The sequence below is a fragment of the Lotus japonicus genome, chromosome 6 (genome assembly GCF_012489685.1).
Source record: "Lotus japonicus ecotype B-129 chromosome 6, LjGifu_v1.2".
In the NCBI taxonomy this organism is placed as follows: Eukaryota; Viridiplantae; Streptophyta; class Magnoliopsida; order Fabales; family Fabaceae; genus Lotus; species Lotus japonicus.
The window spans coordinates 616,855-642,928 of record NC_080046.1 but is presented as its reverse complement, the minus strand read 5'-3'; the positions used below and the strand labels follow the sequence as shown (position 1 = coordinate 642,928).

Genomic DNA, 26,074 nt, shown 5'->3' with positions numbered 1-26,074 from the left:
AGAATTGTGTTAAAATAAATTTAAAAAAGTGAATTTTGATTGGATAGAAAAATGGCTCCACATCCTGAAATGATAACTCAAGGGGTAAGAGTTTGGGGACATATGGATTGGGGAGGGGAAGGTTTAGGGATCAATCCCTCCCTGGAGAGTGCAAATATTTTATTTTGGCTCAACAAGGATAACCATAGCAAAAACTGGAGGCTGGGGGGAGTTGCAAATATAAATTATACTCTTAATCCCAATTCGTACTTTTGCTCTGCTTGAACACTACACAGTATAGCCATTTCAATTAAATTAAAGTAATGCTAAAGCTTGAAGAAAGTAATGAAGTATGAATGTCAACAAACTATAATGATTATCTGTAATTTGAAAATTAGTACACAACTACCTAGCTCTAGGTAGAAACATATCTACAAAGACGTCTCCGAACAGGGGAAATTAACTGGCTAAAACAGCAATCATTCCAATGATTTGAGAAGCCTAAATAACGCAGCTGCCTCTCTAATCCGCGAAAACTCAATGCAAAACGCTTGAACTTCAATGAAGAGATCTTTAACTGCAAGGAAGGATCATTTACTAAAATTAGTGACATCCTGCCAATTTCCCTTTCCTCTCTTTTATGCATCAGTAAAAAAATATACAAAGGGCGAATGCTTACAAGTCTTAGAGGAAAATTAAAAAGGACCTTTGGAACACTAGTAAACTCCAAACCAAAGTACATCCAAAGGCAGCACAATATCGATAATTGCAGATAAACAGCAAACCACAAACAAGCAACCCACAGAAACCAGGCTAGATCAACATTCGTCACTTTTATTTTTACTTATATTCATTTAATGGCATAGGGCCAACAAACAAGGTTATTTCAAACAATAATTTTGTTCTCATACAACTGCCTGAAACAGTACAATATCTGTGTAAACACACGCAGGGAACAGTTATAGTCCAACAAAATGCTTATCCAAAACTTGCTTGGTTGAATATTATGAACAGGTTATCTTTTACTTCTTTCCTGAAGAGTGGTAATCCATGGTAAAAAGCCAATAATGTTGCAAGAAACAAAATTAGGTTACACAGTTTTAGACATTTGACAGTGTCCAAATTGGCTTGTGAGGTATCGAACTACAATTGACATACTGAATTAATAGGCGATGATAATCTACCCCAATACATAATAATGATGAAAACAAAAATGAATGCAACTGTGCATCTACGTTACCTGCAGTACATACATGATACAATAACAAAAAACCAAGGCATTTTTCTATTATGTGGGGTGAGCTACATAGAACAAACATCATAATATCGTATCACAAATCATATCTGATGACCGACCACTTAAATCAAAATCCTTCCTAATTGTTTAGTTTATAGCTTACTTGGTCTCCCTCAACCCATAACAATTGAACTATCTTCCTTCTAATCTAGCCTTGTTACTATGCTCTGCAGACCTTCTCAATACATGCTCAAACAACCGAAGGCAAGACTATCATTTTACGATACTAGGTGCTACCCCAAATTTTTCTGTGATGCTTTCTCAGTAACTCATCATCTTATTTTTTCTAGTATAATCACTTACTTGTCATTGCATACTCATCTCAATCACACTAATCTTACTTTATTGTTGGCTTAATAGCCCAGCATTCAGCCTAATACAACAGCGCAACTCATATACCTGTGGTAAATTTCTTTCAAGCTTGAGTGGAACTTTTCTATCAGAAATCACACTAAGAAGCGTTCCTGCATTTCATCCCCCATTTTGAATCCTATGGTTCACATTCCCCTCTATTTCCTCATCAATTTTGTATAACAGACGTGATATATTTTTTTTTATAAGCAAAGTGTATTAATCACTAGCACAAGGGGTGCTAGAACCCAAATACAAAGGGAAAAACAAAAGACAGAGCAAGGAAGGGAAGGAAGGAAAAACAGAAACAAAAGAGATATACTTAAACCATTAGGCTTGTGATATGGTATTTTCACACAAGCAAGAAGGATTGTGCTTTCTGCTTAACTTAAATGAAATTGATGTCTAGACACAAAAATTGAAAATGCCTTAACGAACAACAGTTTTCAGGCTTCAGAGAAAACTGGATGAACTCACCATTGATAATGTTATTCCGAATTAGGCTTTGCAGAAAGACACAAACAAGTCTGACAAGCCTATTCTGCATGTATTTATCCTGAAGGAAAAGGTAGAAAGCTTAGATGTAAATTATGAATATAGAAAATTCGCAATAGTAAAGCAATCATGTATAGTACAGAGAGACTGGAGGTTACAAAAAAACTATTTTAAATTTGCCTTTTACTATGGCCGCATCATTTGAATTGCATACACTGCTAAACAGTGTATATGTTATGTATGACCGAGTGTATTGCAGCACAAAAACATCCACAATAGTAAATAGCAAATCATAAACCCATCTTAGAAAGAAACAGATTGTGAGATGAAACTTATTCATCCAGTTGAATGAAGAAGTTCTACAAGACAATTATAAATATCATAAAATAAGTTCAAACTTAAAATTACAATGGTGGCAGGTTATTTAACCCTCCACAGTCCACACATGTTCAGCTCTTTAAGTTCAGCAAGAAAACAAGGAAGAGCCCTCAATACATTTAGACCACAGGATCTTGCAAAAAATTTTAGGAATAAAATAAAATACCACATTAAGTAATAGAAAAACTCAATTTTTATTTAGAAAATGAACTACATAGCTTCTTTTGGGGACCTACCACCATTGCAATCATTTAATATCTAATCAAGCAACATGTAAATAAAATCCAACAACCAGGTTACATAAAGGTTTATTATGTCAATTCACTCACTTGTACACCACAGTTCATTGCCTCAATGATAATTTGACTTGTTGAAAAAGAAAGCACTCTGGCAGGCATGCAGCTAATTCAGAAACGGTAAAATTATATGTGCAGGCATTAGGCATGCAACATCTATTCATGAAGACACATTTCTGTCCAGTTCAAAGAATATTGTGGTTAAGTCAAGGTTCTATCTACAAAGCAGTTCTCTGGTAGTGAAAGATGTTAAATAAATTGGTGGTTTCTGTCAAATTTCAGACCTCACATCCGTCCTTAAGGTAAACTATTTAATTTATTTTCCTCTGTCATTCCAAATTCCCCTATAATCTTCTTATCTTTGAGCTTGCAATGCCACCTCCATACATGAATGAAATATCACACATAAACTCAATCCAATATCCCTACATGATCTACAACATATGAATGGAAGAGAATGCGAATAACTGTTAAATACAGAAACACACTCTTGTGAAAAACAAATATTTTTGTTTTACATAAAATAAAATACTCTCAGGACAAGGCACAGTGAAGTACCTTAATGCTCACACAGGATGATATACAGTTAGTTATGTACATGTGAATGAATTCCGACGGCAGTTCAACTGCAGTTGTAAGCCTGTTCACAACTTCCATTGAGTGTAGACTCATGTCCATGTTCACAAGTACTGTAAAGTATCTGTATCCATAAATAAGTAAATAGAAATAAAGACAACAAAAGCATTTGGGTGGCTTATAAAATAAAGGACACATATGTAGTAGAGGTCAAACACATACTCTGCTATTTCAGGAGAATTTATCAACTTAGTGAGAACATCAACTGCAATCAGAGGATTGTTTTCCACCAGTTCCTGATACAAGGAAATAAACTAGTGAGAACAAAAATCAAGACTTGAATTGCTCAATGCTACATTAACAAGATTACAAGAACACATACTGGCAACTTTCTTGGGGTCAGTCCACAATGATATACGAGCTTTGGATCATTTCCCAGCTCCAACAGGACTTGCTGGATTATCAAAAAAGTAAAATAAAATTCAGCACCATATGACAAATTAAGAACTGACTACAGGTAAGAGATATCACTTTCCAATTCCACAATGCAATGTGATTTGTAGCAAAGAATCTGTACAGCAGATCATCTATGCTATTATACAAGAAGTATCCCTCAGTAGGACTTTTATCTTTCCTTAAAAGCCCAACTACAGAGGGAAATTTATCCTTACAGACAAATCAGAGGCCCATCACGTAATCTCATTTTTACAAGGTTCTTTCCATAATAATATCGTGTATTGTGTGGTTCGTGTTCAGAATCAGTTCCTCGTCTCTAGACACATTGTCCTGCTCCTGTATCTTTATGGCTTAAATGAATTTAGCTCTTCTAATGCAAACTCATAAGTTATAGGATAAGTAAGAAATTTCAAGAACTGAAGAGAAAATCAACAATTGGTATTACATGCATATGCACATAGCTTTGCTAAGATCTACTACCTTAATTTCTTTCAGTAATGGTTGAGATGCATCACTTTTCTCTCTAAAGTGAATTCCTCATTTTAGAGCTTTCATATTAGGCATACACTGTCTATTTTAGTGAATGCTTGGTCTGCCCAAAGTCCATGGGCCATATTTTTTTTTATGATTTTGACAAGAGGCTACATTTTTATGGTAATATGAAATCCACACTACAATTAGGTTGATTTGGTTGGAGTGTGACATGATATTATGAGCATATTTCATAGGTTCAGCAAATTATTTGAGAAAAGATTAAAAGTTTGGATTGCTTGGTGTAAGCACATGTCCTTGAGAGTTGAGATATGCCCAGGGATTGGGTATCTTTCCTCTTTTGATGTTTTCTTCTCTTCATTTTGAAGAATTTAATCTTATATCAAAGAACAATAATATAATAATTACCTCTTGCTGAGTAGGTGCAAGAGCACCCTTCAGAGCTTTTGCAATTAAGTCCCTAACTGCAGCCCCTCTGCTAGTATCAACGCACATACCATAGTCCCACATAAGTTCATGATTGTCGTCAGGGTTGAGCCAAACTAGCTGGAAAAGGGTTTCTCAGCATAAATAGTTTGAATAATTAAGCCTCAAGAATTAAAAATTGCAGACACAACTATGCAGTACCTCCCCATCAAGTATAGGGAGCCTTGGTGGAAGAGGCCTGATCCAGTGAGGACTTAATCCTTCCAGCGAAAGATTTGACAATAACCCAACAACAGCCTCGTCTTTATCTCCGGTGCCAAGTTTAGGTTTTGCTCCAGGTCGTAAATCAAACCTATAAATTGATCGTTAATATAATGTTCAGCATATAAATTTTGAATTGCCATTTTAAAATACCTATGGGCACCTATTGAGAAAAAAAAGTAAAAATGAATAAAAACTTCATAAATTAGTCAATCACTGTACAAGGCCATACTCTGATGAATCTGGATCACAACTTGGAGGAACATCTGGGTCTGGGACCACGTTTCTCACAGAACCATCTTTAAATAAACAATGATATGGTTTTGGATGAACTTTATCAGAAAACTGTTGCTGCAACTGGTCTAGTGGAGGAAACTCCTGGAATCAGTGAGGATATATAAGAATAGAAGTCAACATAATGCAAGGCAGGAAAAGGAAAATCCTAAAATATTTGAGAAGCAGGGATACATGTCAGGAAAGTCAGATATTATAGAAGGACAATATTGGATATAATATGGATCGGTACTTTGCATATCTGTATGTAGCTTACATGCAATGACTGATCAAATCCTTGCACATAATCTGAGGCAGACTGTTTAAGAAACTGCAATCCTCCAGCAAAACAAAAACATGTGAGAAATTACAGAACACTGAAGATAAACATCTCAAGAAAGAGAGGAAGCAATTTTACACTAACAGCAAATGCATCATGCCATGTATAGTTGACTGACATGTGCGGTATATTTAAATGCATCTTGAAGTAAAACAAGCAACAGAATCTAACACTGAAAACATGTTAGGAACATGTTCAACCAAAAAAGAACATCCCATTTACAAATTTTTATAACCTAAAACAAAATTTAGCGACTAATAAGTAGTAAGAGGATAGCTTTAATCATGATACTCTTTTTGGAGGGAAGAAGGAAAAACAGATGGAACAACCGAACAAGGATAAGAACTTCAACAAACAAATAAGAGAGACAAAATAAACAAGCTGTAAAGAAAATATATGAGAACAACCAAACCAGAACTCTCGTATGAATAAGGCAATCAACAAAAAAACCATCAGAAAATGACTCTTCCTATATCATACATCATCTGATTAAAATTTCTACTTCCAAATAAATACAGGAAACAAATCACATCTCCATAAATCTCGTTCTGCCTATTCCATATTTGACTAAGAGTAGCTCTTGTAGAGCACCAATAATAGTATTAAATCAAACTTGCACATGTCAGTACGAATGTCTATAAATCTCCTATTCCCAAACTGAGTTCAAAGAAATTGTAGCTAATAAATAGTGAGAAATGATGTTTAACTATATAAATAGGATATAGGTTGAGTTGAGCAGAAATGACATAATTACAGGGGATAAATAAATTGTCAACAATGTATCTCACTGATGCTTTCCAGACACAATAAAACAGTATATAACCTCTTTGCCACTGTTGGAGCTATCAACACCTAATAGTTGTAGAATAAATGCCCTCTCAACTTTTATGGACCCTTCATCACAGGAAGCCTGTAACCATGAAGTCATTCTTATCTCAACAGTCACATAACACAATAGCATTGCAAAAAATCCATTAGAAACATTCAAAATAGATGATAAAACATGTAGACATTAAAATAGCACAAGCTAACTTAGAGGATGTTTGGATACACGGTAAGTCAAAATCATGGAGGACAGAAGCAATTTCCATTAACTTTGGCCTTTGGTGGCTGTCCAGCGTGATTTTGGCTTCACCGTGGTTTCCACAGTGTATCCAAACAAACACTTAACAGTATAGAGATGAAAAACAATGCCATATCAATAGCGAGTAGCGACCAGTGGCCGCTCCGCTGAGATAGCACTGCTATCACACGCTATTGACCACCCTACTTTATTTATCATATCAAATACTTGTCCAATATGGATACTTCACCCTTACTTGTTAAGTATCTAAGTCATTTAAAAAACGTATGATTCTGATATGGTGGCTAATAGTTTGGGAGGTTTCAATACGGCCTGAATATTTTTCATCTCAATATGCAACTTGTCAATTTTTCCCGCCCGAGAGTCACCACTCCTCTCATCTCGTGTCCTCTACCCAAGCACAAATATCAACACAATAATTTCTGTTTATTATCTTCGTCAATTTCAATGTATGATTTTGTTCTCTGCCTAAGTCCATTTTAACACGAGATTTATTCAGCTGCAAGTTGTTGCATATTAATAGCTACATGTTTGTCTTCTTTCATAATTATGTTTGTTTCATGATTGTAATTTCATTAATTAGATTTTTATTCCAAAATTCAAACACACAGCACCAAAATGAAATTGCGTAACAGGTTCATAAAGTGATGCCTAATAACTATGTTCTCGCTCGGTATGAATATTTTGAAATGCAATTATATATTCTATGTAGATATGCATCGGAAATGTAAGTTGACCGGTGTTTTCCATCAATAGTCATGTTGCTACCCACTTAATGTGATCTCAGAGTCTCGAGGGTTAATCTTATTTCTGCCGGCTGTGGGAATACCTAGGGAAACCAAAAAAAGGAAGCCACGTTGCAGCATGCCTTGCAGAGGGTACCTATCACATCGGTTTGGCTTTCTTCGTTTTTCACATGAATCTAATCCTCCGTTTTGCATCTCTACATTTCCTTCTTACTTACCTAATTACCCTCTAATTCTAAGAATTAGACAAACGATGAAAAATGATCTAACTGGTAAGAATTAGATAAAGCATGTAGCAGCAGGGGAATAAAAAAGCTTACATTAATGATAAAGGTTATGAAGGGATTGGAAGCAGGTTTCTGAGATGAATAAGCCTCAAGTAGCAGAGAAAAAGCTATCAATCGTTCAGTAGTGGTGAGAACCTTATTGTCCTGCACATAAAACAACATATAACAACACCATGAATATGATCAATGATGATCATCATCTCCAGTAGTACAATAACATGTATGTAAAAATGTGAAAAGATTTCGAGAGCGTTTCCTTGCCTGGAGGAGCATGAGAAGGTAGGAACAGAGAGTGAAATGGCGATTGCGAGAGAGTGTGGAGTTGAATTCAGCGAGGATCTCATGGATTGGGCGCTGATCTGCTTTCAGGAGAGAGAAGAGTGACATTGACTCTTCACCACTCAATCTCCGAATACTCATTGCTCTGCTCTGTTAGGGTTTCACAATTTGGGGGAGAAGGAGAAGACTACATTCACAACACGCTTTTATATTCTACTGTTACTTACACTGTTATCCCCAGTTCATGTCAGTAACCATTTTAACATGAATTATTATTTATTCCAAATTATTTGTTTTCTTTACTTTTTTTTCTTCATGATTTACTTTTTTTTTTTACTTAAATCATGTAGGTGGCCAGAATTACTAATAAGTTTGTTGTATATTTTTTATCTATAAATTATAAATTTTCAAAAAAAAATTGTAGTCTGTCTGGCAGAAGATTACATGATCGAAGTATACACGTATAATTGTAGTAAATAAATGTTTCGTGGACCACTCATTTGTGAAAGGACTTTATCATCTTGTATCTCGTGAACAAGTGGGCATCAGAGATGACATGCAAGAGACTTGGACGCTCAAGTAGGGAAAACTGGGGGAGAAAAAGAATGGGGTTTAGAAAAAAGATTCTAAAGAACTAATATTCATTAGCGAAAAAATTTTAAAGATACTATTCAACATCCATTTCTTGTGTCCATATGTTTATTTTCAGATGGTGTCAGAGTTTGGTTCTAGGTTGACATCTTAACAGGTGTAGATGAGATCCAATGGCCAACAATAACAATAGCTTTCCGATCACTAGTGTTACACCCACAAGCCTCCCTTCTTCGATAACACAAATTTCTCTTACTAGGAAGAGCAAATGCAATTATTAGAAGCCTTTTGTTACGAAATATGAGATATTATTGTAACAGGAAACTATGTCCCAACAAATGAGGATACTAGAGAACATAAACCAAAGATGGAATGGTCAGGTGAAGAGAGAAAATAAATTAGGCAAACTCCAAAACCAAGGTATGTCTCCCTTGTGCTTTAAGTCGAACAGAGTATGAAAAGATCAACAACCTTATCAGTTACCACAACTAAGGAAATTTGGGATGTCTTGATTGTTGCTCATGATGGAACCTCAAATATGAAGCAAACCAAGATAAATATGATTGTCACTCAATATGAAATGTTCAAACTATCATTAATGATTTCAGGAATCTTAAAATTACATATGACAACATTGATCAGACCAACAAATTCTTAGGTGTTCATCTAACAAATGGAGATCCAAGGTCACAACCATTCAAGAAGCCAAAGATCTTAACACTTTAAGATTGGATGAACTACTTGGATCCTTTAAGGTTCACGAGATGGAACTAGAAGAGGACAAAAGAAGCAAGAAGACAAAATATGTAGTTTTCAAGTCCAACTCCAGAAGCTTGAAGGCTCTAAAGGCATAAGAATCATCTGAGTAAGCAGAAGACTCTGATGATCAACCGAACAATGATGATGAGATGACATTCATCTCAAGGATGTTCAGGAAGATGTGGCTCAAAAAAAGAAACTTCAAAAAAAAAATTGGATTCTAGAAAACTTCTTCCTACTTTAGAAATGAAGACGGGACAAGTTTCGAGAAAGATCTTATCGTCTGTTATGAATGAAGAAAGCGTGGACACTTCACAGCAGAATTCCCTCAGATCTCAAAGAATCCCTTCAAGAAGAGAGTCCTCATGACCACCTAGGAAGATCTTAATGAAGATTCTAGTGATGAAGACAATGAAGAAACTGAGAAAACTCACTTTGCTCTAATGGCCTTATATGAAGGCTCAAACGATGGTGAGGATCATGTACATTATGAATCCCTTAAGAATTCATATGAAAAACATCTTAATAACTTCATGCATTAGAATCTAAATACATACATTTAAAGAAGAGATTCTTTAAACTTCAAAAAGAATATGATTTATGCAAAAGTGAAAACAATATTCTTTATAGGAACAATGATGTGCTTGAGAAAAATATTCCTCTAAGGATGTAATTCAACATAAAGAAAAAATTATTATTTTAATTGAAAATCTTGAATTTTTTACGTGTGGAAATGAAAACCTAAGAAATTATTAGGAAACAACAAGAACACTTATGATAAAAAATGCATTTGTTTTGAAAAGCAAAGCAACTTAGCGTCAAAACCTGCATTGTTTGATTTAATGTTTGAATTGTCTACAAACTTATCATCTGTCCAAAAAATATTTGTTGTGAATGTTTTTTTAGAGAACAAAACAACTTTATTGAAAAAATGCAAAAAAAAATTGAGGACAGTCCCTAAATTCACAGAGAAATAACCAACTATTTTTCTCTCATGATTCCGAATTATACCGCCAATACCACACCTTCCAGGGCAACCTTGAGCAGCAATATCCACATTCACTTTAAAGATTCCGCTTGCAGGAAGAAACCAAGGAACTACAACACGTTTCTCCTTAAGACTTCGGATATTGGAAAAATCTCTTTCAAATTGACTAACCTCATATGGATAGTATTTAACATGAGCTTTCACCCACCACACAATTCTATTCAAATGCACGTCCCACACCTCTAGATTGTAACATGATTTGTGGTTACAAACAATTGCATTTCTTTCATTCCACAATGACCAAACCATGTATAATGATAATTCCCACAATATTATATCTGATTTCCTTGGAAGAAACTTCCATTCCTTAACCAGATCATCTAGTGACCCAGGAATGTCCCAAACAAAGCCTTCCCTTTGAGAAATTTGATTCCACAAGTACCAAGCAAATTTGCAATGCATAAAGTGGTGGTTGTTAGTCTCATCATCATTTGTTGTGAATGTTAAGTTTGAGAAACATTTGAATCGTCCTCTTATGTAAAAGACTGACGACCTAGACGTTCCACTAACAAATCGAGACCAATGTTGTTTGAGTACCTAAGATTATGATTGTGTCTATTCCAAATAACCCCAAAAATGGTATCTAGACAGTGGATGCTCACGACACATGACATGAAGAAGGTCTATGTTCATAGACCTCAATTTAAATAAAATTTTGGCCAATAACCTTTGTTGGAATAGGAAAAGGAACCCTTTGTCAAACACGACTTAGTACGTGGTTTGGCAAAATTATCATTCAAATATGATATCATATGTTTTGCATGTCAACGAGGAAATATTTCAATGCAAAGAACGTTGTTAAGACTTCTAGACCTATGAAAATGTTGCACATGGACTTGTTTGAACCTACTAGAATGACTAGTGTTTTATGAAAACAAATATGGTTTTGTCCTTGTAGATGACTACACGAGATTTACATGAGTTATCTTTCTAAGCAACAAGGACAAGGCTTTTGGGTTGTTCTCATATTTTTGCAAGAAAGTCAAAAATGGGAAAGAGATTTGCATTGCAACTATAAGTGATCATGGAGGAGAATTTGTTAATGAGAAGCTTGAAAACTTATGTGATCAAAATGACACATCTAATCAATTCTCATCTCCAAGGACACCATAACAAAATGCAGTTGTTGAAAGGAATAATAGAGCATTGAAGGAAGTGGCATGGACCATGCTCCTTGAAAAATCTCTTCCAAAATGATTATGGGTTGAAGCCATACACATAACATGCTACATTCAAAATAGGATTCCGATGAGACCAATTCTTAAAAAGACACCTTATGAATTCTCAAAAGAAAGTAAACCGAACACTCAACACTTTCATCCTTTTGGTTTTCCATGTTTCATCCATAATACAAAGGACAACTTGGGTAAGTTTGACTTTAAGGCTGATAAATGTATATTTCTTGGATACTCTCATAATTATAAAGCTTATAGAGTACACAGCTCAAGAACACTGGTAGTTGAAGAATCAATTCATGTTAAATTTGATAAAATGACAACTAGTGATGATCTACCCACTTTGTAGGACCTAAATTGTTTCAGGATATAGGGTATTAGAATCCTTCATCGTCTAACAAACAACTATTCTCTGATATCCTTGGCTCGTTTGCTAGTCATCCATCGTCTAACCATGACAAATCGTCTAAGAAAATCATAACACATAATTGAGTAAGTCTTCCAAGAGGATGGAGATTGTAAGACCCTGAAATAAATAACTTGATTATTTATTTAATTTCGTTATATTAATTATTTGAGTGTTTATATTATATTATTTTGGCTTAATATACCAGAAGGCCCTTAAAATTGTAAAGGGAATAAGTTCCAGGGCCTGTAAAATTTTCGCATCAAATTGGGTCCCTAAGAACTTTTTTTAATTCAATTAAGGACAAAGTGTGTCTGATGCTGAAGTGGCTTCAATTTTAGCCTACTCAGCTTTTCCACGTGGCATTTGGAATTATTTTTTAATTAAAAAATTATAAAACATAATTTTTTAATTCCAACTCATTTTTTAATTATTGTAACAAAAAAAATCTCTGATTAATTATTCATGGTTCCGATTAGCCTGACTAACCCTAGATCTCATTGAACTTCTCATCTTCCTCCCTCCTCTCCCATCATACCCACCCTCAACCTCACCCCAGCCCCAACCCCAACCCAACCCAACCCAAACGAAACCCCAACCCCCACCCCACCTCCAACCTCGAATGGAGGCATCTCCAACTCTGTCGTGCTCCGCCGCCGGCAAAGATTTATGGCCAAAACTTCGGGGAGTTTTTTTTTAAAAAATGAGGGTCTTTCCTCTCTCATCTCCCCTGCATCTCCAATACTGGTAGTGCTTTGCACATTTAATCGATTTGCAAACGTGTTGGTGGTTTGGTGACTGAGGAGGTTCTTATTCTTGTTATGATTTTGATGGATTTGAGGGGTGGTGGTGGGTTTTGGGTGATGGGTTCTGGGGTGGCGTGAAGAGGTTAGTGATGGTGGTGGGTGGTTTCTGGTTGATGGTGGTGGTAGGTTTTGGGTGGCGTGGAGGTGGGTCGGTTCTGGGTTTCTGGTTGATGGTGGTGGTAGGTTCTGGGTGGCATGGAGGTCGTGTCACGGTGCGGCAGTGGTGTGGGAGGTAGCCAGAGGTCCACATACACCTCAGTCATGCCTTTTCCATCTCCTTCTACTCGATTCAGAGTTCCTGTTCCTGCCTCCAGTTGAAGCTAATTGAGAGATTAGACAAAAAAAACATTCATGGCTTACTCCCATCTTTGATGTTTCTACAAAATAATTTGCTCTTGTAAACACAAAGATTGGACAAGCTTCAATCTTGCTGCTCCTAATTATTTCGTAGGAAGATATCAAATTTCTCAAGTGCAGAAGTGATGGTGATCTGGAATGAGTGGACGATGAGCTTGTGAAAGGTTGAAGATGATGATCCAAGATCTTGTATCTGGACTTGGAAGAAGAAGAAATGGATTTAGAGAGATAATTAGGTTATAATTAGTTAAGGGATTATTAGATTAGAGATTTTATTTAAATTAGGGATTTTATTAATTAGGGATTAGGGATAAAAAAAATTCTGATTGAAAAATTGAGTTGGAATTAGAAAAAAAAAATTAATTAAAAAAATTATAAAAGCCAAGTGTAATTGATGACTAGGACAAAATTGACGTCTGACAGCATTTGTCCTTAATTGAATTAAAAAAAATTCTTAGGGACCCAATTTGATGCGAAAATTTTACAGGCCCTGGAACTGATTCCCTTTACAATTTCAGGGGCCTTCTGATGTATTAAGCCTATTATTTTTATGTTATTTTCTTGACTTGAATTTAATTGTGAATCATGGAAATTATTTAAATGATAATTAATGTTTATAATATGTTTAATTATGACACTATAGTCTGTTTGAATGATATCACGAGTTGTTTTCACACCCGACTAAGGTTGGGAGGGTCCGAACAAGACTAATTCCGCTACTAGAGTATTTTTTTGTTGACGTGTGTTCCATCACAAAACTATCGACTGTAAGATCGATAGTTTTCGCTTTCCAGAAACTTGATAAAGTTAGACTTTATCTCCGTAGGGACTTGAGCAAGACCCTGAACGAAAGGTTTTTCCATTCGGAGTTTCTTTCGGAAATTCCATCTGTAGTCTCAATTCCTACACTGCCCGGAATCTTTTTCATGAAGGAAGTTTTCTCATCCGATGTCAATTGCAAAAAGTAGTTCTGCGGAAGTTTTTTAAGCAGATTGCGTTCAAACAATTTTCTCATTTTAAATGAGCTCTGAAATAAGTTTCGACATTTTATCACCAAATACTTACTTTAAATCAGCAGATGAAAGTATCAAAACACCCGGACCCGCGAAATCTCTATTTTTCTTATTTTCCTTCCCCTATAAAAGGAGGAAGAACCAACCCAACAACCCAATCCAAAAACCCAACAATCAACCTTCTTTACTAGTCCAACAAGACCAATTGTGAACATATGATTGAATGCTCACCTTGTATGAATAATGAAAAAGATACCAACACACTTTCCCACTAAAAAAGCTCGTCTCGCTCTCGTCAGGACGCCTTCGTAATCTTGAGACTCTGGTAGAATCAACAAATTGTCCTTGACTCGAGTAACCTCCAACATATTTGGTGTCCCCGAATCCCCTACGATTACTACGGCTAATTCTTTATTTTTCCTTCCTCCATTAGCCAATTTCCTAGGATGACCTCTTTTCCTAGGAATAGAAAAACTTGAATCAACCATGCTCATCTCACATGTTCTGTAACCACATGCTAAGTCACTCTTTTATTTTTCTAATTTCATTTTTAAAATAACATCATTTTACTAAAAATATTAAATTAACACATGTATGCGCAACACGTAGGCCTAACACCGAGTCTTATACAACAGTCAAAACAATAACCCAACCTCATTCTATTTTCGATATAAGATACATTATGATACTTGAAACCATTTAAAGCAAACGAACCCAGACTAATCATTTCAAACTGGAGCCACAAAACAGTTGAAATAACTATAAATATATTTATCTAGCAATTGGTCCTACTAAATGTAATATGAAGGAATCTTATCAGAATAATAATAAATAAATCCCTTAAGGACATTATTTCTTAAATAAAATTTGCATCGAAATTTATCTTACTAGCATGTCCAAGTCTTGATATGGAAAATGAATGAGATAAATAACTACTTCAAAACACATAAGTATCTATTACAAGTAATATAGTTGAAACATCAACCACTTTGCAATCTCCAAAGCAGATAGAAGTTGCTCTTGTCCCAATTCTCCTAAATAAGGTTCATATTAGCATCCTGTTATTTGGAAAATGAGCAATGACTTAGAATTCATATTAGGCCAGAAGTTAACTACATAGTTACTACGTATTTTCTATAACTACTACTGTGAAGACATAAAGAGTCAAAATGACTTGAAAATACTTTAGTCAATTAATTAAAGAAATCACTTATTTTGTCATACCTTCAATTAGTTGATGGAAGAAATACTCTTATAAGATCCTTCTTAGCAACATTTTCCCTACAGATAGGGCATTTACCCTGTGCTGCTATTGAAGCACTTATGCACTCCTTGCAAAAAATATGACCACACATAGTTGACATTTCTTCGACCAAAGGACCCATACATATTGGGCATTTAAAGATAATTTCCTTTGGAGATTTAGGTTCTTTTCTAGCATTTTCATTCTGCAAAATAAATGCATAAGTCAACAATTTGAAATCCTGCAAACTTATGTAAGCAAGTATAACTTTTTATGTTTGAAGTTGTCAATAAACAAACGATGAATAAAAATTGCTTCTAAATTTAAGATAGAGATAGAGATAGAGATGATACATATTAGAATGTAATCAACAATTATGTAACAAGACTTTAACATCGACATCAACTCTAGATAGAAAAGCAATGAAATATGAATTACCTAAGATAAAATGATAATGCAAGAAGTTAGGGATTTCATTACCATAGAATTTCTACATTCTTCTGAACTAATATGATTAGAAGAATTAACAATTGGTGTCCTTTGGAGACCCGTTCTATATTCATTGTGACCATTTCCAAATGCCCTGATTTGATCCACTGCAATTATCATAAATGATCGATATGTCAGTCCATCACATTAATCATAGATGCTTATTTGAGATAGAAAACTTCAAGTAATAGACACAAAATATCTCCATCATCAAAAATTTGGAGAAGGTAATTTTTCATAACACTAGAAATACTACGTGGAACATATCAACTCAACAACCACCAAGAAAAAAGTGAATGCAGAGGGAGAATCATAATCCATCATCACTCAATAAATTCAATTTGCTATGGTCAAATAATGGATACATAATAAAAGATTATATAATATAATGACATGGATTAATTCATTTGTTTATCAAATATATTAATTTATATCTTTTCATTTCAATATTAGTTTGTTTCCTTCTTTTTATTATCTAAGTTGCATTTATCCTCATATACATGACTTTTCAGTTGCCATAAAAACTTTTTAACAATTTTCCACAAGACACTCGATTTAAATGAAAGTCCTAAACCTAGATTTCTATATGGTTATTCAAATATAGAATTGAATATGTTTTTTATCCCTAAATCATTAAAAGTCATGAGTTTTAATCTATTTTGTTTTACTTAAGTCATTGTGTTCTAAAGTTAGTCATGATTCAACTCTAAGATGACCATTACAAAAATAAAAGAAGGTATTTCAAGAACATACCAAAAAAAAGTCAAGTACTATTTTTTATAGACTATCTCACTAATTGAAATATGCATATTTTGAGAGCATATGATTTTAGTAAAAAAGGGACTAAAACCAATAATTTATAATAACATTTGGATAACAAATTCTATGTCTACATATATTTTCAAATTTATTGCATCCCTAATGTGCGACCATTTATATGTATTCTAGTTCTGCACCGAGATATATATATATATATATATATATATATATATATATTATCCCTAACCATCAATCCATCAACTTGACAATGACCCGAGACACGCATCATATAATCTACTTACAATAAGTCAATTTGGTGATATTTTAAAAGTAAAGGTTTAAAAATGGTGTATATGTTAATTCTACGGTTGGTTGAGTCTCTTGTATCTCACAAAAAATCATACTATAAACTTAAGACAAGTGGACAAGAATAGTGAAATGCAATTATTGGAAAACAAACCTATTTCATGAATAGTAGGCGGTCCGGGAGTCCTTCTCGCAGTCTTAGTTGTAAGCCAAGAAAAACACAATCAAACATACAATGTCAGTTCCCAACAATATAAGTTCCCAACAAAGCATAAACATCTCTTAATATTTTAACAACAACAACAAAAATAATAATAATAATAATAATAATAATAATAATAATAATAATAATAATAATAATGGGAGCCTTGGGCCTCATTTGAGCTTTTATGATCATATGACTACAATAATCAATTGTTCAAGTAGTGGAATCAACCTAAGTAAGATTTTCAGTAATAGACTAACAACGAGTCCCACCCTTATAGGACCAACACAATGAGAATCTTCTAGCATGTGTTGGTTCGTCGTTGGTCTTTTACTATCGTGATTATGTGAGGTAGGTTGTTGTGTTAAATGAGCACTTTGGATCCTTAATGACTGTTTGGCATTGCGAAACAAACCCTTCCGTAATTTTTTTGTTGCTTATGTGTCCCTTTTTAAGGATGTGTGGTTGCATATGATTCATGGTCTGTGTTGGCTTCTGAGATAGAACGTTTTCTGAATGATTGAGATTGTCATGTGAGGTGACATCCAAGTATTATTCTCATTAGGATTATTATTTAGTTTTTATTTCTGAACTCTAAGTTTTTCTCACGAGACACTCCATGTTGCCACCATTCACTACAGTTGTACCCTACCTCCCACAATCTTGCATTCTATCCTAGCACAAAAATCTTCCATCTCGTTTCACAATCTGAAACCCACACAACCACAATCTTCAGCACAATAATGAGGTTTATCCAGCATCACTAATTAGAAGAAACAATGGATTTGCATTGAACTTAAGAATCCCAAATAAATACCCAACAAGTTATCCACACCCGCCATGACCTTCTCCCCTCCCAAACTTGATCTGGAAGACATCATCAAAGCCCAGCCAACCACCATAGGTCAATCATCGACGCAACCAAGATTCAACTCACTAAAGGGTCTTTATTGTCATGATTCCATCTTACACCATCACGTAGACGCGATGCAGCGATTTCAAAACCTCATTCAACCATCATCGTATAAATATTTATGAAGTGCTCTAGATCTGCCTGCTTCATGCCTCTTCCTCACCATAACATTCATCATGAGCTCAACCCGACACTCTGATCATATCCCTCTGTTGTGATCTCTCTATATGGCGACACATCAACGTGGGTGAGGGTTTTTCTTTTTTGTTCTAAATAAAATGGATTAGGTTAAGTGGTTCAATCATGACCATTTTTTGGCAAAATATATTTTGTAAGGGGAGAGTTAGGTGTGGGTATGGGTTTGGTGATGGATAGCGATTTGGTGGCTTGCAATCTCTGATTTATGGGGGGAGGAAGGGTGAAGATATGGTATGGATCTGGTTAGGGAATTTTTCGGGTAGATGTTTAGGTGGTAAAGAAAGGTTTGATGATTCGAAGGTTTTGTCAAGACGAAGGCCTTAGAATGTTGTGGATGTCTATTCTTAGGGGAGAAAGCAGAATCTAGAAGAGAAAGGAGATAACTCCACTCAACAGCTTGAATAATAATACTACTAATAATAATAAAATAAATTATAATTCACTGATTTAGATTGAAGATGATAAAATGCAAACCTGAACAAAAGTTGTGGGTGAGGATTCAATGATATGATCACCATCTTGAGTAAGGTCCACGTCGATTCTTGGAACTTGTGATTGCAGAGATGAAGAACCCTCCCCTTCTTGAGTCTCTCTTGGTGGAGAACGGTTCAGATCCAGCTCCATGCCTTCGTATCTTGCACCCAACCGAGAAGCCCTCTGAAAGCCATTTTGAGCACTCATCTTTTCAGTTCAGAATCTGAAAAAATTCCAGAACACAAAAAATGAGATATGAAAAAAAGAGTGACATAAAAACGTGTGTGTGGGTGTGATTGTGCAACAAGGGCATAAAAAAGTGAGAAAGAAAACATACGCTGAAGTTGTAGTGAGATTAGAGAGATAGAGAGCGTGAGGGATAGGTTTTTTAGGGTTTGGACTATATAATTGCGAGACTATTGGGGAAGGAGGAGATAGTCACGTGTTAGGGAGGACAATTACAATGAAATGAATAAAAATTGCGCTTGGATGACATGTCTTGCTTTAAATTTCACGTGTCATTGGGGCACACTTTTAACACACTCTTGTTAGGATTATTCAAAGTTATTTTTCTTTTATCCCTAATGAAATTCATCTACCTATTCTATTTTTTTAAGGATTTTCATTATTTATATTTTACAAGAATTTAATAATTTAATTAATACACATGAACAATATATATATATATATATATATAAATAAAGATTTTCAAACTTCCAACATATATCTCCTTTTTATTTTTTCCTTAAATTGAACTTTTGATATATCTCATTTTTATTTTTTTTCTATAAATTGAATTTTGATATGGTAAGTTGATCAATTCTGAGTAGATAGTATGAAATTTTTTTGAACTATTAATCTATAGTTAAAAATCTTTTTTAATAACTGTGCGTTTGAATTCTTAGTAACTTTTAATATTTTATGTGACATTATTTAAAACTTATTCTAAATAATAACTATTATTTTTATTCAAAATTTATATAAAACTATTAACTATTTTTATTATAAATTAATTATAAATATATTTATTAATTTTATTTTAAATGTCTTTCCTCATTTATGATTAATAATTAATATTCTAACTATTTTTAATTAATAATTAATAAATTATTTTTTAATAAACTTAAAAGTTCATAATCAATAGTTAATAAAATTAATGTCATAAAATATTTATTATTTTATCATTATTTAAGACAAAACGCAAGTGAATTTTAAAAATATTTTTTTAAAATAACACGAAACAACATTATAGGTAATAATATTAAACAGCATAAATATTCAATCAAAATTTTTAAAATAATGTTAAAAATATATTTACAAAGGGCATTGAACCATTGACTAATTTAAATATTTAAATGTTTTTAATATAAAGATACTACTTTATATAATTTTTTTATCTTGTATTTTTTTTGTCAATGTTAGGTCGATAATAAATTTTTTTTTCCGAGTGCAAATTGATATATATATATATATAGATATATATATATATATAGATATATATATAGATAAAAGGCGCAATATTGAAAAAATTGTAAAATACAAAGCTGCAAATCACAATATACAACGTAGATAGAACAAAAACACCACTGCGAAGGATAAGATTCATATATTAATCACTTCTTATATTTTATTTTTTAGTTATAAGCATAAGAAGTTTTAAAATTAATATATAATTTATTATAAAAAGACAATAAATAACTATTTAATCTTGTCATTAATGTAATACTCAACTCAATTTTACTTATTTATATATATATATATATATAATATTTAACTTGTTAACATGATATTTAACTTTAATACTCCATATATTTGTTATAAGTAAAGAAATAGTAATAATTTGTTATTTTTTAAAAATTACTCAAGTTATAATTATTAAAATTAAAATTAAAATAATTTCATTTTAATTTTTCATATATGGGAAATTGGAAAGTATTAAAACTAGTAAGAAATATAAAAAAATTTAACTATTTAATATTGTTATTAATGTAAAGTTAGTCAATTTCAATTACTATTATTTTTATTATTTAAAAAGTTTCCACAAGCTTTAATTAATAATTAAGATTTAAATAATATTTAAATTTAATTTTAAATATGGGACATTGAAAATTTTAACAATTAGTAATTAATATAATGAATAATTAAGTGGATGTAGTTTTTCTTTTAGTGTTCATCTTATTGATTAATGTATTTAAAACAAAGAAATTGTTTATTGCTTTATATATTTAATGCAAAATTTCAAGTCTCCATATATATATATATATTTATTTATATTGATATGTACATTAAAACTATACAATATATTACATTAAGACTTATATGATTTTATTATCTATCTATCTATCTATAAACTATATAAAGGAAGAGTTTTTGCAACTTTAGGGGCAAAAAAGTATTTCAATAATTTATTCTACTATAATTGAATTCTCTACACGGATATTTTGGTAAAACACCACATTATTTTGCAAGGATTCAATCCTGGCCGTTGAAAATTTTGGTTTGTTGCTCATGCTCTTCTGTATTCCACCGTTTCTCTCAACTAGATTTTATTTGCTCTTCTTTTGTAACTCCCTGATCATTTCTTCTTCGTATTAAACATCTCAACTGTTGCGTCTTTCATTCTTCCTATTGCATCACCTTAAAGGTCTTCGCTCTGCAGAAGCAAGGATTAGAATTCTTTCGCTGTGAGAACCTTCTTCAGAACCAAGGAAGGAGAACGCTGGTGCTGGTCATGGATGTGGGAACGATTTTCTTTATGAGAATGCGGTTGAATCTGGGAATCAAACGCTTTGCCATCTTTCTCCTTGATGCTACTGCTTTCAAGTCTCGAGAATTTGAGATTTTCTGCATCACATTCACATATTCAAAGCCCTTCGGCACCGATCTGCATCCCAATCCAATTAGGTATTATGCTTCTTTCCCTGGATCCCTACATCTCATGTCCAAGTTATCATCTTTGCCATTAACTGCATTCTTTTGTTCTGGGTTTATGTATTTCCTTTTTAACTTTCTTGCCTGCTAAATTACTCCTTTTTTCCCTTTGCATTTAGTCATGCTTGCAGGCCCTAATCTAAAAGAAGGAGATGTGATTTACTTGATGACCTTCAATGTTAAGTATCACCTTCATGATATTTGATAATTTTCTTATCCATTTTCTCATATTTAGCTAAAACAATAACCAACTTATCAGACAAAAAATTGTTCTGTCAAGTAACATCAGGGACCTATCCTGCAAATTCCTTTGGTAAGAATTAGCTTTCATCTAGGAAAGTGTCATAGGTACTAGCTATGTGTCATCAATTTTAAATGGAATTACTTTTAGATGCTACATTTTTTGCCTTCTTCTGTGGCCATTTTTTTGTTGTTAATGAATTCATCAGCCTTATCCTTAACTTTTGATTTCAGCAAATGGGGCCTGAGTTTGTCATAACCAATTTTTTATTCTGTTATGATGATGATGAAGAAGATGGAGTAATCAGTTATCAACCATCATCATCACAACTTCAGTGAAATTCGCTATATGGTTAGACACCTAAATGACTACAAAGTTTCAAAATTTGAGTTTTTTTTGCAAACTTACAGCAATCTGATTTATGACATGGATGCGGTTACTAGAAAGACATGAGAAATCATCGCCAGAAGCTCTTATAGAAGATTAGAAACACATCCATATGTTGGAAAAGGAGCTGCTGGATGGTTCTCAAGTGGGAGGTACCTTTTTTTAATTTCAGCATTTTAAATTGCATACATGTATGTGTATACACATTGCATATATGAATTGAAAAACCTTATTTAGACAGATGATTTCCATTGAATAGTAGTTTTTTCCTTTCTTCAATGTCTTTTTGACCTGAATATTATGTTTTAGATTTTTTTAATTCCCATGGAATGCATTTATTTATTGAATGTGGCACTTACTTTTTCAGGTTTTAGAGCTCTTTCATTGAATTTAGAGTCAGTGGAATCAGTGGACCACACAATTGCTGTGTTGAAGCATCATTTGATCCGAAAATTTGGAGTGAAGATTGTGTCATCTTTGTTATGGGAGATTTTTTTTTTTGTTTCTCTGTGTAAGTTTTCTTCACCCACTCTACTACTACAAACTTAAAGGTTGGCTGTAAAAGAGGTACCTTTCAATAGAATACAATTTATTTCCACATCTAACTTTCTGGGTTTTAATAATTCAAAATTCAATTAAATTTTAATCTATGAAAATGACATACCAATCCTTTCTTTCAACCTTAAAGAATTACATTATTTTATAATGTGAATAGTTCCATACTATATGGTTGGCTTTTCCCAAAATTTGCTGTTGTGATTTCACCATGGCAGGTTAGTGAATTTGTATTCTTATCCCTAGGCTATTTCGATTAAATTGAAGGACTCAAGAGGGATGCTTACTAATAGATATTCTTGCATGGAATGTGCATCTGTAATTAGTGGAGTCCTAGACTGATATTCTTACAAATTTTTTTACATCTGTAGGCTGTTGTCTTTATTCTCATTTCTCCTCTTCCACTCCAGTAAATACGGTCTTTATTCCTCAATTCAATTTGTTTTTCACATTAGGTTGTTATCTTCTTTTATTTTATTCCTCATATGGGTGTATGATTTCAAAAATGACATCTTATGAAGTATCCCCTAGCTCAAGAAGTTCCCCAATACTATAATTCATTTTCTTCTCTCCTCATACTGTTATAGTGTTATCTCAATTGATTCTCCTAATTATTTACTAAACCTCTCTTCTACTTTCTATTAAAAATATATTCTTTTTAATTTTTAAGGGCCAAGAATTGTCACTCATACATTTACAAGTTTCAATGCCCTCATTTAGGAAGAGCTCTCTTATAATGTCAAAGGTGACATCTTCTTTTTCATTTATATGTGCTTATTGTGGTTATTGAAGAATTTAGTGGTTACATATTAGTAACTAATATCAGTTACCGAATTCCAGAGGGCATGATTAGTTGGTTAGGATTTATACAAGACATTAGTCCTAAAAACTAAAAGTTGACGCTTTAAACATTAAATTTGATATCAATGCAAATAAAAACTTTCCACTAACCCTTTCCACTACAACAATTACAGGTACTAACTCCAAGTCTAACTATGTTTCTTCTCTATTTGTGGTCATTCAATATACAAGCTGATTTAGTTTTGAATGCATATATTGATAGGAGTGGGAAAGACCTAAGTCAGGTGGTACAACTCCTATTGAAGAGGACAACGAGGGGGGAAGAGAAGCAAGAGGAAGAAGAAAATGATGATTTTGAGAAGCAGGACAACGATAGTGTCGTAAATGAATTTTCTTTGTTTCTTCAACTTTCTTGATAAGTTGTTTCCAAGTGTTGCTTGCTATACTTAATTTAAGGGTATGCTATGAACATCATGTTATTGCATCAGAAAGTTTGAGCTTTCTTAATTTGTATAGCCACCATTACAATGTATCAAAAATAAAGGTGGATGTTTTAACATTAAACTTTACAAGAATGAAAAAAAATACTCACCAAAATAAAATGGTTAGTGTCAGATGGTATTCCAAAGGTTAATATCACCTATGATTTTTTTTATTTAGTGTTTAGTTAAAATAATTACACAGTAAATAAAAATTAATTTTAATTATTGAACTTCTTTGCATTGGAATTGATTATTTGACATTATTTAATAAGAATGTTTCTTATAAAAAGGACCACAAAAGAATTCCAAAGTGTTTCTTATAAAAAGAACAGGAGGGAGTAATAGTTACATATCAAATACAATAAGTTAATATCAGTAATATAATTACATTGGACATGATGAATTATTTTAATTTTCTATTATATATTATTTAATATTAATATTAATCTAAAAAAACTTAATATCAGTTACAAAATTCCATAAGACATCATAAATTATTTTGGTTTTATGTAATAAATTAATTAATATTATTACTAATATTTAAAAAAAACTAATACTATCATTTATGGAATTCCTTGATAAATTATTTTTGGATTTATATAATATATTAATTAATATTTATATTAATCTTCAGCAATTCAAGGTTGGGATTTTACCATTAAATTTGATAAAAATGTCAACTTAAACTTGCAAATAATCTTTTGACCTACACTAAATTTCTTATTATTAGAGTTTAATTAATATTAGTAATAAATCAAATAAAAATAAAATCATATACGAAATTCCATAGGACATGAAAATTATTTTTAATTTATATAAAATCAATATTTTTAATCTTGAAAATGTGATATTAATCTTTAATATTAAAGTTTGGGATTTTTAAATAAAATATGATATGAATTCGACATTAAAATTTCTACTAACCCTTCGCCTCCACTTAGTTTTTTGTTTACTATTTAGTTACTATTTACACATCAAATAAAAATCAAATATCAGTTGCAAAATTTCATAAGACATGATAAATTTTCTTGGGAATTATAATATCAGTTACGGAATTTCACAGGACATGAAAAATTATTATCAAATTTATATATATAAATAAATATTAATATTTTTCAAATTTATAAATTATGTAACTCAATATAGATATTAATCTTTAGATATTAAAGTTTGATATTTTTAAATAAAATATGATATGAATTCGACATTAAAATTTCTACTAACCCTTCGCCTCCACTTAGTTTTTTGTTTACTATTTAGTTACTATTTACACAACAAATAAAAAACAAATATCAGTTACGAAATTCCATAAGACATGATAAATTTTCTTGAGAATTATAATATCAGTTACGGAATTTCACAGACATGAAAAATTATTGTCAAATTTATATATATAAATAAATATTAATTTTATTCTTTATAAATTAATTTAGAAATTTAACATTAAATTTGATATAAATCCCATAATAAACCTTTTACTGACATTTTCGCTTACACTTAGATATTTTATTGGTGTTTAATTGATATTATTTACACACCAATTAAAAAGTTTAATATCAGTTACGGAAATTCAAAGGACATGCTTGATAATTTATTTAGGATTATAGAATATAATATGTAATCTTATTATTATCATTATTATTATTATTATTATTATTAATCTTTAAAATGTTAATATCATTTACAAAATTCCATAGGACATGGTAAATTATTTTAGATTTATAAAATATATAAATATTAAACTAAGGAAAAGATGTGTATTGTGATTATGATTTTATTAAACGGTTGAATCAAATTATACTAATGAGAATTTTATCATGATTTTGTTTGAACAAAATTTGTTAATATATTCAATAACTCTTTTGCTGCCCAAATTTTGGTACGTTACAATAAAAAGAGTTGTAACTTTCTCGCTCCAT

The 26,074-nt window shown here is 32.4% G+C and overlaps 1 protein-coding gene across 2 annotated transcripts; it reads right to left on the bottom strand.

The window, feature by feature from the left end:
• Positions 1-325: 325 nt before the first annotated feature.
• On the bottom strand, positions 326-8,234 carry LOC130723484 (uncharacterized). 2 transcript variants are annotated; one of them, XM_057574554.1, is made up of 12 exons: positions 7,999-8,232; positions 7,771-7,881; positions 6,444-6,530; positions 5,558-5,611; positions 5,240-5,385; positions 4,948-5,098; positions 4,729-4,866; positions 3,755-3,826; positions 3,595-3,668; positions 3,355-3,496; positions 2,105-2,183; positions 326-556 (listed from the first exon to the last, which is right to left on the bottom strand). In XM_057574554.1, exons 1-12 carry the CDS (start codon positions 8,155-8,157, stop codon positions 459-461), a joined length of 1,311 nt encoding a protein of 436 aa, XP_057430537.1. In that variant the 5' UTR covers positions 8,158-8,232; the 3' UTR covers positions 326-458. The 2 variants fall into 2 exon arrangements, 1 of the variants encoding a protein (XP_057430537.1); XR_009014293.1 differs by lacking the exon at positions 326-556 and having other exon boundaries at positions 3,355-3,485; positions 7,999-8,234.
• Between the last annotated feature and the right edge of the window lie 17,840 nt (positions 8,235-26,074).